A 12,573-nucleotide genomic window follows, 5' to 3' on the forward strand; every position below is an offset into this window, starting at 1 on the left:
GTGACAGACGCCGGAGACACACTGCAGAGGTTTGAATCCTGGCTCTGCCGCGTGCTGGCTGCGTCACTTGGGCAGGTTTCCGTGACCTCTCTGTGCTTCAGTTTCTCACCTGTCCAGTGGGGATAATCACACACACACACACACACACACACACACACACACACCCTTGTTGGGGTTGCCATGAGGATCAAATGAGGTAATACCTACAAAGGGCTTAGGACTATGGGTGGCATAGCGCTGCCTGTCAGCTGTGATGCTTTCTTTTCTTCGTAGCACTTGCTCCTGTCTGAGAGCATTTTGTTCGTGTACTGGTTTACATCCCTGCATGTCTCCCTGCAGTAGAATAGAGGTTCCACAAGGTCAGGGGCCTGTGCTGTTCACGTCTGTCCTCAGCATCTAGAAAAACACTTGCCTCATAGCGGGTTCTAGGTAAATATTTTATACCCAGATAAGTATATTTTAATAGGATGTGCAGGAAGGCTACCTGTATTAAAGACAAAAGACCACAGGCTTATAAGTAAAGATCTTTTACTGGTGGGAGTAGTAATTTTCAAAAGAGGAACTTTTAACTTTCTTTACATACTAATGGGAAGAATACTTATCAGGGCCTTTTCTCTTTGTTGTCTTTGTGGAAAGAATGTCTGAATTATCTAAATTACTCTAAAAAAGTAGTGTGAAAGGTTCAGATAAAATTTTAAAATGCTTCCGAAGGAAACAAAAAGACTCAAATCAATGAGAGACACGTCATATTTTTGGACAAGAGATTTAATATCACGTATATGCCAATACTCCCTAAATTAATTTATAAATTTAACATGATCCTCCCCCCAAAAAAATTACCAGTAGGATTTTTATTGGAATTTAACAATCAGATCCTCAAGAATATACAAGAAAAAAAAAACAAGCAAGAATAGCTAATTAAACACTAATGAGAGGTATTTGTCTTACACATGCAAAAAAATCCAAGGGGTAAGAGAAGGTACTTGAATACCTACAGTGATTTGATACCTGATAAAGATAGTGTTTCAAGTCACTGGGAATGAGATTTGCTTTTTTGATCTGCAAAAATAAAAGATTATTAATATACAATGGTGGAGAAGACACAGAGGTATGTGTAGGAATGTAAACTGGTGTGATCTTTTTGTAGGGCAATTTCTTAGAATTTCTCTTTTAGAAATATGCATATGCCTTACCCCAACAATTTCACCTTTAGCTGTTTGTTCGCCTAAAGAATCACTTGCACCCAAGCACAGAGGGAATTGAACTTGAAGAATTGTTTGTAGCAGGAAAAACCAGATTACAGTCTGAGTGTCATTACAAAGAGTATACATCTGTACTTTGGTGTGCCATGTAGCCGTTAAGAGAAGTGAGGCTAAAAATGAAAAGAAAAAAGAAAGAAGTAGAGGTCACCGGGTTTATGGCCCACAGCATAAGCAAGTAACGCTCTTTCCTTCCAGTTCAGAAGAACACTCACTACATGATGATCTTTGATGCCTTTGTTATTCTGACCTGCTTGGCTTCGTTAGTCCTGTGCCTCCGGTCTGTGATTACAGGACTTCGGCTTCAGCAGGTAGGGGTGGCTGTCTCCTAGGAATGCTGTGGACGTTGTGAGTGACCAAGAAATTCACTGTGTCTCCCCTCTTTTCCCTAAAGGAATTTGTCAATTTTTTCCTCCTCCATTACAAGAAGGAAGTTTCTGTTTCTGATCAAATGGAATTCGTCAATGGATGGTACATCATGATTATTATTAGTGACATATTGACAGTTATTGGGTCAATCCTGAAAATGGAAATCCAAGCTAAGGTAAAGTGTATTTTTGTTGGTGTTGTGTTGTGTTGTGTTGTGTTACTATTTATGTCATTGTTAGTATCAGATTGGCACTAATATTTTTCCAGAATGTGAGAATTCACAGAGTAAATGAATTCTTTCAAACATTGTGTCAAGTAAACTTAAAATGGATAACAGTAAGTTTCTTAAATCTAGTCAAGAAATCTCTTAGGCAGAGTTTTTTCAAAGGCATATACCAGCCTCTGAGTCACAATCATTTGTGTTCCTGGTAAACATACTCCAAGTTACACTGATCAAATCTGAGCTCTGAGGGTGTACCTGGGAATTCTTATGCGTCCCAAGGTAACGAAGGTAAGAGGTGTTTTTTTGTTGTTTTCACAAGAAATGCTAGAATCTTCAACAAGAACAAAAAGAGTAGGGCCGGGGGTGAAAGCAGCCAGGCTACCCCTGTGTGAGTGCTTACAGTTGCTGCCTTTTTCCTGCTTTCCCCATTGATAAGCTACAGGGTGCTCTGTTTTAAGTTAGGATGAACCCAGCCTAGAAATCAACCTCCCCCCAAAGCAAAAATCAAATTTTAAAATCCTGATTCTGTTCAAACTAATCTTGTTCAGATTTAACATTTTTCTAGCCCTGGCTTCAACTAAGTGTGAGAATGAGCAAGCCACCCAGGGAGCCTGCTGATTCAGTTTCCGGGTCAGAGGCCCCACGTGCAATGGCTCAGATGAGAGAGGAGCGTATTTCCCCCTCATGTAATAGTCAGGGTGGTTGCTCAGGTTGGCAAGGCGCTCAGCTCCACGCAATCAGGGACCCAAGGTCCTGCCACTGAGTTTCCCTGCCAGCCACTAGGGGCTCGCCCAGACCGTGTGGTTGATGCTGGGGGTCCTCACAAATGCGTTGCAGCCTGTGGGAAAGGAAGGAAATACAAGATGCTATGGCGGGAGCTTTTCCAATCTTAAAGTCTTGGCTCAGGGGTGGTCATCTTCGTTTTGGTTCCCATCCTCCTGGAGAGAATTTAGTCACATTCTGCAAGGTAGCTGGGGAAAACAGCCCAGGCATGTGCCTTGGAAGGAGTGAACGGATTTAGGATGACGTGGAAAAGCAGCTGTAGTATATACATCATTGGACTAGATGTTTAATTTTAGGGAACAAAAAGAAAGGAGCACAGGAGATATGTAGCAAATCTTTATTTTTACCAACCTCAGCCATCATTAACCTCACTGAGCTCTTAATGATGTCCAGCAATCTTTCTACATTTTTCTAGGCCATTCACTCCCCCTAAATGATTTTAGTCAATCATTTCACATTTTTAATCTCTTTTGTAAACTCTAAAACCCCTGCATCATCCTCACTGCCAATTGATGACCTTCTTCCCTATTCCACAAAACCACAGGAAAAAAAATAGAAATTCCACAGGTTCCATTTCATTTATCTACCTACCAGCATCCGTGTCCATACACTCTGCCTTTTCTGTTTCTGTGGATATATTATTTTGGCTACTCTCCATGGCCAACCCCACGTGCCTCCCAGACGCCAAATTCTCCTGCTTACCTAAGGATTTAGCTCCAGCTTTTCTTCTTCCTTTTCCCCAGGCATCATCAATTTCCCATTTTCTACTGTGCCATTCCCAGTAGTATGTTCTTTCTCCTTTATGAGAGACAAACTCTCCACCTATTCTGTATCCAGCTACTTCTCTATTTTTTGGCCCCTCTGTACATAGCAGGAGACCTTAAGAGTAGTTAACCTTGTTTCTAATTCTGTGCCTCCTATTCTCTGTTATATCTGCTCCAATCCGCTGACCCGCCGCGCTACAGAAACTGTTCCTTCCAATGACCTCCAGTGTTGCTGAGTCCAGTACTTCGTTGTTTATCCTCATCTTGATCTATCAGCAGATTCTAACACTGCAAGCGTTCCCTCTTTGTTGATGCACTTTTCCCCTGAGCTATCGCTCACCTGGTTTCTATCCTAAATCACGGGCTGGTCTCCTGACTTCCTTTGCGGTTTCCTTCTCATCTCTCCAACCTATTAAAGTGACAATGCCTCGAGGCACAGTGCTTGGACATATTTTCTTTTCTGTCACAGTCTAGGTGATCTCATCCTGTCCTGTGGCTTTAAATAGTACCTCTCTGCCAGTGATTTCTAAATCTGTATCTTCAGCTTGGAATTCTTCTCTGACCTCCAGTCTCCAATATCCAACTGTCACTTTCATATCTTCAGTTGGATGTCTATGTGGCCCCTCAAATTTAACATGCTGTGTGTGTGTGTGATGGAATATTACTTGGCATTGAAAATGAATGAAATCTTGCCATTTGCAACAGTGTGGATAGAATTGGAGGGTATTATGCTAAGTGAAATAAGTCAGAGAAAGACAGGCATCATATGATTTCACTCATATGTGGAATTTGAGAAACATAACAGATGAACATAGGGGAAGGGAAGGAAAAATAAGATAAAAACACAGAGGGAAGCAAACCATAAGAGACTCTTAAATACAGAGAACAACTGAGGGTTGCTGGAGAGGAGGTGGGTGGCGGATGGGGTAAATGGGGGATGGGCGTTAAGGAGGACACTTTTCTGGATGAGCCCTGGGTGTCATATGTAAGCATATATAAGAGATGAATCACTGGGGTCCACTCCTGAAGCCAAGACTACACTGTATATTAACCAACTTGAATTTTAAAAAAATAACAAAAAAACCCAGAACTCCCCAAATCTCAGTCTCTACCTCCACAGTCCAAACCTGCTTCTCCGTGGCCTTTTTAACTGCAGTTAATGGCAGTTCTTTTCAGTTGCTTAAGACAAAAGCCATGGATTTATCCTTGACTCTTCTCTTTCACTATTCCCCTCTTCCCTCCATCTAATCCAAGAGGAAATCCTAGCAGTCTGCCTTTAAAATCACTTCATCACCACTACCATTACCAGCCCGGTCCCAGCCACCATCGGCTCTCGTCTAAGTCACTGCAATTGCCTTCTCACTCTCCAGACCATCTGCCCTTAACCGTAGCCGCCAAATGGAATCATATCCTGTTCAGAGCTTTCAGATTCCCCAGCCTAATGTTGTTCAATTACCCACGAGGCCGTAAACTCCCTACCCCTTCCCTCTGTGACTCTGTACTCCCGGCATGGCTCACTGCAGCTGGACTCTCCATCGGATCCTTCCAGGCACCCTCCTGCTCTCGGGCCTTTGCATTTGCTAGTCTCTGTGCCTGGAACACCCCTCTCCCAGCTGTTTGCTGGCTTGCAGTCTCTCACTCCCCTCTGGTCTTTGTTCAAATGCACCTTCATTTAAAATGTAACCCTAGAGCCATTCTTTTTCCCCTCCCCTGAATTTTCTCCTCAGCACTTACTGTCAGCTAATGTATTAAGGGTTTCATTAATTTATTTCTGTTATCTCCTCCCCCACCCCCCAGGACTCCTAGAATGCAAGCATCATGAGGGAAGGCATCTCTTTGTTCACTTCTTCGTCCTTAGCACCTAGAACACTGATTCCTATCAACGCCACCAAACAAAGTATTTTTTGTCCCAGTGACTTTCTACTAAATAATACGGTTATTTTTTCCCACTCTGTTTTAGAGTCTAACAAGTTACGACGTCTGCAGCATACTTCTTGGGACTGCTACCCTGCTTGTGTGGCTTGGAGTCATTCGATACCTCGGTTTCTTTCAGAAGTACAATGTAAGGATTCCGTGGGTCTCCATGCTGTTGGTATTTCTTTCAGAGTTATTGCACTGCTTTGGCTGAGGGACAAGGGGATTCTAATGGCCTCTCTTACTTTCTAGCTCCTTATTCTGACCCTTCAGGCAGCGCTGCCCAATGTCATCAGGTTCTGTTGCTGTGCCGCTATGATTTATTTAGGCTATTGCTTCTGTGGATGGATTGTGCTGGGGCCTTACCATGATAAGGTACCAATAAAACACTTTTCCCTGTTACTATTAAGCTCCTAAAATAGTGCCAGTTATCCTTTTAAAATGAGCTCCTTCTATTTTGTGACTCAGTCTGAAAATGTCCAAGGTCGTATATCTAGTGCCATGTTTGTAAACCGGTAAGGTGTGACCAACTTGAGAGAATAATTGATTCACTCAGCTACCTCACTTCCTCTTGTGGACTATATCAGATAATTATGTTTTTTTTACCACCTATGAGGTCAAGATAAGTCAATTTGATTCATATATATATATATATATATACACACACACACACACACACACACACACACACACACATATACATATGTGTATATATATATATGAGTAAGCTTTTCAGCAAGACTGGAGTAACCTTTTTAGGCAAGACTTTTGGAAATGTGATTTTACTAAAAAGGTAATATGGGGAGGAACTTGAAGAAATATATGAAATTTTTGTTACCAGAGTCAGTCTTGATTCTTGATAATACCATTATCCTAAATGGGATGAACTTTAAAATGAGAAGTATGAGTGATCATGGTCAGGACTTGGGTATCTCTGTGTAAGTGTTTCTAGGATCTCTTTCCATGTAGATAGAGGGAATGGTAAGACTTGACTCAGAAAAGCACTGACGGTGTGACCCGGCAGCTTCCATTTAGGCTGCTCCCGTTAAGAGGAACACGAGGAAGGCGTTGCTTGTTCCGGGAAAAATAGTAGGCATTATACAGGTTGTGGGTATCACATAGCAAATGCTTGTAGTTACCGCAGGTTCGCTACATAGTTTGCAAAGGTAACTTAGGATCTCTGGTCCATTATTTTTAATATAACGTCATGAACAAAGTCTTTCATTGGAAGGAATGTGAAATAAAGTGAACTTTTTCTCTTCTCTTTTTTCAGTTCCGTTCTCTGAACATGGTCTCCGAGTGCCTTTTTTCTCTGATAAATGGAGATGATATGTTTGCCACATTTGCAAAAATGCAACAAAAAAGTTACTTGGTCTGGCTGTTCAGCAGAATTTACCTCTACTCATTCATCAGCCTCTTTATATATATGATTTTAAGTCTTTTCATTGCACTGATCACTGATACATATGAAACAATTAAGGTAGGTTCATCAAGAGCCCCAAGGAGCAGCATTTTTCCAGAACTTGTAGAATGGCAATGAAATATGGTCCCTGAGAGGGAGGAGAACAGCTGGAAGGTTTATTTTATCAAGGTAGAAAAGAAAGACTTCAATTTTAGCTATTGAGAGACAGAAATGAAGAATTCAAATTTGTAGAATATTTTAGGTTTTATCTCTAAGTCATTGTGCTTTTTTTTTTCCCAAACAAGATTTCTAAACTTGTATTAGAGTTATAAAGACCAGTAGGCACTGGGCACGTGAAACATATGGCATTCCAGAATTTGATGGGGACCATTTAAAATCCAATTTTCATAAAGAAAAATTGATCTCTTGGTTTGGAGTGTACTGTGACCGAACCCACAAGGGACCTGCCTGGGACGATCCAGTGGCCTGAGCTCCAGAGGACTGAAGGGATTGATACGTTAGGTACCAGCCACGTAAGCTTTAGATGTGTCAGAAACGCTGACTTGAAAAGCTGTTCTTTATATTACCCTCACACGGGATATTTTAAAAGGTCATCTGAGCCCTTCGAAATATGGAAAAGTAGGCTAAATATCCATATATATTTAAATTTCTGAGAACCTTATACTATTAGATATACCATTGACATAGACACTTCCACTTGGGGGCTTTCTGGGTGTGAGAAGGTTAATGAAACATGGTGTCATAGAAATGGCCCCAGGGATAAAGAGAGGGTTAGCAGGAGGTGATGAGTTGATCATTATGAATACCTTGCTTATGAAGCCAGGGCCACGACTTCATTTTTACTGAATTAGATTTCAGGAACTGACATTCCTCAATACTTGCTTGGCAGATGTGTGCTTAGAGTCACCAAGGCCACTGGGAAAGAGTATAGTTGTACATATCCAACTCTAAAAATTCACTGCCTTCAGCTCTGCACAAAGAGAATCTATATTATTCAAGGGCAACAGCCAAGGTCTCAAAGGCAGTAATATTAGTTGACAACTCTTGGTCTGAGACTCACAGGTTAGATGCCTACCTCTTTCCCAGGGGCTCAAAGCACCTGTCAGGTGGGCAAGTGATAGCTGATCCTCTCTGGTCAGGATCTGCTCTAGAGATCTTAGACTCTGAGCTGATGTTAATACAAGACCCTTAAACTTGTCTGAAAGAGAGGCTCCAAGAGGGTGTCCAGAATGGATTCTTCCTGGAAGGATGGCTCAGCCTCAGATTCAGCATGCCTATTTTGTTTTTGTTTGTTTGTTTTTCTTTTTTTTTAAATAGTTTATTGTCAAATTGGTTTCCATACAACACCCAGTGCTCTTCCCCACAAGTGCCCTACTCCATCACCACCACCCCTTTCCCCCCCTCCCCCTCCCCCTCCCCCTTCCACCCTCAAGTTCATTTTCAGTATTCAGTAGTCTCTCAAGTTTTGCATCCCTCTCTCTCCCCACCTCTCTTTCCCTCTTCCCCTCCCCCTGGTCCTCCATTAGGTCTCTCCTGTTCTCCTGTTAGACCTATGAGTGCAAACATATGGTATCTGTCCTTCTCTGCCTGACTTATTTCGCTTAGCATGACACCCTCAAGGTCCATCCACTTTCCTACAAATGGCCAGATTTCATTCTTTTTCATTGCCATGTAGTACTCCATTATGTATATATACCACATCTTTTTGATCCACTCATCAGGTGATGGACATTTAGGCTCCTTCCATGATTTGGCTATTGTTGACATTGCTGCTATGAACATTGGGGTACATGTGCTCCTATGCATCAGCATTTCTGTATCCCTTGGGTAAATCTCTAGCAGTGCTATTGCTGGGTCATAAGGGAGTTCTACGGATAGTTTTTTGAGGAACCTCCACACTGTTTTCCAGAGCGTCAGCATGCCTATTTTGGATTGAGCCAGACCCACAAAAGAGAGCCCAGGCATTCACTGCAGAATTCTAAACCCATTTTCCATTAGCTAAACCTAAGAATGTCTCTAGAGGCTACATCTTCCTGAAAATACTTGAAAATGACTGAACCATCCCTTTTGAAAGATACCCTCCCTTGACAAATGATCCATTTTAAATGTGGAATAAAGCTATTTTCAAGGGACTTACTCATGAGACTTTTTTTTTTAATTCTTTGTAGCATTACCAACAAGATGGTTTCCCAGAGACTGAACTTCGCACATTTATAGCAGAATGCAAAGACCTACCCAATTCTGGAAGATATAGATTAGAAGACGACCCTCCAGTTTCGATATTCTGCTGTTGTAAAAAGTAGCTATCAGGCTAATCTGTGCTCTAGAGAGATATATAAAATATAGCTGAGTTGAGAAACTCTATGGATATTTTAAGATTAGGTATAGTATGTTTGAAGACTATTAACTTTGAGCAAAACAATAGCTCTAATTCATCAAGAACTATTTATATTCTTAAAAGCAATATTTAGGGGCGCCTGGGTGGCTCAGTCGGTTAAGCCTCCGACTTCGGCTCAGGTCGGATCTCACGTTCGTGGGTTCGAGCCCCGCGTTGGGCTCTGTGCTGACAGCTGGCTCAGAGCCTGGAGCTGCTTCCGGTCCTGTGTCTCCTTCTCTCTCTGCCCCTCCCCCTCTCATGCTCTGTCTCTCTCTGTATCAAAAATAAATAAAACATTAAAAAAAAAAGCAATATTTAATGTCTTTTGCAGCTTTATACTGGGGTTTATTTTTTTTAACTAACTTTGACGAGAGAAACCATTGGGTTCTTGTTATTTCTTACTTTGCCATCGCTTTAGCATATGTTCTCCACCCCCCTCTTTAGCTCTTACACTCTTGCTTTCAGCTATTTTGACTGGATTGGTTGTGTCATCAGTGGACAACAACGCCTGATCTGACTTCATAAAACTCACTAACTCTGGTCTTGACCACTGTCCGGGGTTCATCCGTGAGAGAGAGGAGAAGTGGTTGATATATATGGGTAATTACTTTATTTTATTTTTTATCAGAGAGAAAGCGAGGGAGCATGGGGGAGAAGAGCAAGGGCAAAGAAAGTAAGAATCTTAAGCAGGCTCCATGCTCAGCATGAGGCTTGACTTTGGGCTTAACTGTGGGGCTTGACATGGGGCTTGATGTGGGGCTCAATCCCTGGGATCCTGACCTGAACCAAAATCCAGAGTCAGTAGCTCAACCAACTGAGCCCCCCAGGCAACCCTAATCATTGCATTTTAAATTCTTCTCTTGGGGTGCCTGGGTGGCTCAGTCAGTTAAGGGTCTGACTCTGGATTTTGACTCTGGTCATGATCTCAGATTGTGAGTTCAAGCCCTGTCTCAGCCTCTCTGCAGTGTAATGCCCTCTTCAAGGATCCTTTGTCCCCTTCTCTCTGCCCCTCTCCCACTAGCTCGAGCATGTGCTTTCTCTCTCTCTCTCTCTCTCTCTCTCTCTCTCTCTCTCTCTCTCAAAAATAAACATTAAAGTACTTAAAAAAAGCAAACCTTAAAAAAAAACACAATTTGCTCATAACTTAATAATAAGTAGAAAATGTATGCCTTAAAAACAAAGAACAAAGTCTCCTTTCCTTGGATACTGCTGAATGGAATTTTAGGGATTTTTACCTGTATCTTTGTTTTGTGTGCTATTCATTCAAATAGAAATGAATTTAATGATATGCAATAAAGGTTTTCTCAAAGCATACTTTTTTTTGTAAAGAAAACTGATTTGTTAATTTTTAATTTTGTTTTAAGGGCTAAGTGAAGAAAGCTTTGGGACACTGAAGTCTTATTATTTAACATAATGAGGATCATAATAATGACTCCAGGTGTTGAAATGTGAGGTTTTATGATGAGTATAAGCTATTCTCGCAGTACTTATGGCTTTTAAGAAATGGAAAATCTAGTCTCTGGATCCCCTGGTGTTTCATTTGCACATTAAAATTTGAGATACTTGGAGTTCCCTATCACAACTATTTCTTCCCCTACAGTGTTTGATAAGAATTTACTTACTGTTTATTTTTTAAATAATATGTTTATAAAAAATAATACTTTGATACAGATCAATAATCTGTGCATCATCAGTTACAGCTATTTGGGTACATGTATGTCTTCTCCACTTTGTGAAACGAAGGAGACTTCTCCCGGTCAGGACACTGATTCAAGGGCAGTGACTGTGAATTAGATCGGTCAGTGTAGCAGTGGGAAGAAAGGTTTTAGAAACTCAAAGACCTGAACAGAAATCTTGGATCTATAACAAATTGTGTGGGTGACCGCAGGGCAGCAACTCAAACCTCTCTGAACCCATTTCCTCATTTCAAAAGCAGATGACAGTACACAGAGTGCTGAGTGTTCAGTGAGATAACATGCAAATTAACCTTCCTACCTAGTGGTCACATGGGGTTACTCCTGGTCCCTTGAAGCACCAAGCCGTTGCACGTGGTAAGTGTTCTTAATAAATGCACTGTTAACAATCAATTTTCTTTTTAACTATCCACTGCTAAGTTATTCAGTAGAAATCCTGAAGTTTTAGAAAACTGCAGTATTTTGGGGTAGTTTGCTGGTACAAAAAAAAGTTACTCCACTTTACAGTCCACCTCTGAAGGGATTGTTGTCCCTGGTGGATTTCTAAAATTTTGGAGTTAATAGGGCTGTACCTTCATGGCAAGCTTTTCTTTGAATTAAAAAGGCTTGAAAATTCTTTAGCATAAAAATTATGTGTACATAAATATACCACATATATATGTATATATAAAAAATATGTCCTACTTTCTATATACTTCCTCCAACATTCTCCAGTCAAGCCACCGTCTGCCTTTTTCGAGGGAGTTCACATCCTCCCCACAAGAACAGAGCCATGCCATTTCCTCTCCTTTTCTTATAAAAAGGAACCTAACCAACCACCCGTTCACCCACGTGTAGGCACTGAACTATGTAAACGGGATTTTCCAAGCCTGTCTGCACTCAGTGGGCACCTCGATGAAAGGAACTCTAAAATGAGGTATTTTTGCCTTTAAAGCAACTTGCAAAAGTGGATCAACTATGTAAGTTTGTAACATCATTCTGTCCAATTACGTCTACCTGAAGACGCACATTAAAATAATTACTTGGCAGAGTATTCTTTGCCTTAGCTAAACCCAGAAACCCTCTAAACACTTGCTGGTCCAAATCTGGACGTCGGACTTTCAATGTTGCTGCTGCTGCTGATCACGTAATATGAAGGAAGAGGACTCCCTGGAAAGCGGGCTGTTGGCCGGGTCTAAACTGCCAAGTCAACATCACCCGCAGCTGAACATGACATTTGGGCAAATGCCGGAGACCCTCCCCTCTTAAGATTCGTGCCTGGTTTCCAACAGACCGGTTTCCCTTCCTTTCCTGCTCTGGGAGGGAAGAGCAGAGGCCGCGGCAGCGGGGAGCGGAATTACGGAGTCCCGCCGCTCTGGTCCTGGTTCTGCAAGTCTGAGCCGCCCCTCTGTCCTTGCCCAGGCCCCGGGGACACAACTCCGCGAGCAGGGGGGTCGTTCCAGCTCCCCGACGCGAGCGAAAGGCGATTCGTTTTTCTTTTCCTTGTGTGTCGGTAGCTCTTAACATCTCTGAAACATGACTCCTGTCAGAGTTTTGTGATCTTACACTTCAGAATACAGACTCGCTCTAATGAATGAATTTAACCGAATGAGCTTGCCAGTTTACGTAAGGTCCTAGAGGAAATGACCATGTCTTACCCCGGTGTCCACAGTACCAGCACTCGGCTTGGCACTGAGTGTGTCCTGAACGCATCAAAATAGAAATGACTACAGAAATTCGCAGAATGGGTGCAGAAAAGAAGAGCAAGCGAAAAAAGGCTGGGGTCGC

At 41.9% G+C, this 12,573-nt stretch overlaps 1 protein-coding gene across 2 annotated transcripts in view; it reads left to right on the plus strand.

Annotated features, from left to right (window-relative positions):
- The window catches only part of MCOLN3 (mucolipin 3), a 38,624-nt gene extending 29,369 nt beyond the window's left edge, over nucleotides 1-9,255 (plus strand). For both annotated transcript variants that reach the window (XM_029948141.1, XM_029948142.1), the window contains 6 exons: nucleotides 1,458-1,570; nucleotides 1,654-1,803; nucleotides 5,359-5,460; nucleotides 5,565-5,687; nucleotides 6,586-6,792; nucleotides 8,904-9,255. In XM_029948141.1, the coding sequence (XP_029804001.1) occupies nucleotides 1,458-1,570; nucleotides 1,654-1,803; nucleotides 5,359-5,460; nucleotides 5,565-5,687; nucleotides 6,586-6,792; nucleotides 8,904-9,038 (830 nt within the window). In that variant the 3' untranslated portion in view covers nucleotides 9,039-9,255. The remainder of the gene's footprint in view (nucleotides 1-1,457; nucleotides 1,571-1,653; nucleotides 1,804-5,358; nucleotides 5,461-5,564; nucleotides 5,688-6,585; nucleotides 6,793-8,903) is intronic.
- Nucleotides 9,256-12,573: the final 3,318 nt, after the last annotated feature.

Source organism: Suricata suricatta, chromosome 8 (genome assembly GCF_006229205.1).
Source record: "Suricata suricatta isolate VVHF042 chromosome 8, meerkat_22Aug2017_6uvM2_HiC, whole genome shotgun sequence".
NCBI lineage: Eukaryota > Metazoa > Chordata > Mammalia > Carnivora > Herpestidae > Suricata > Suricata suricatta.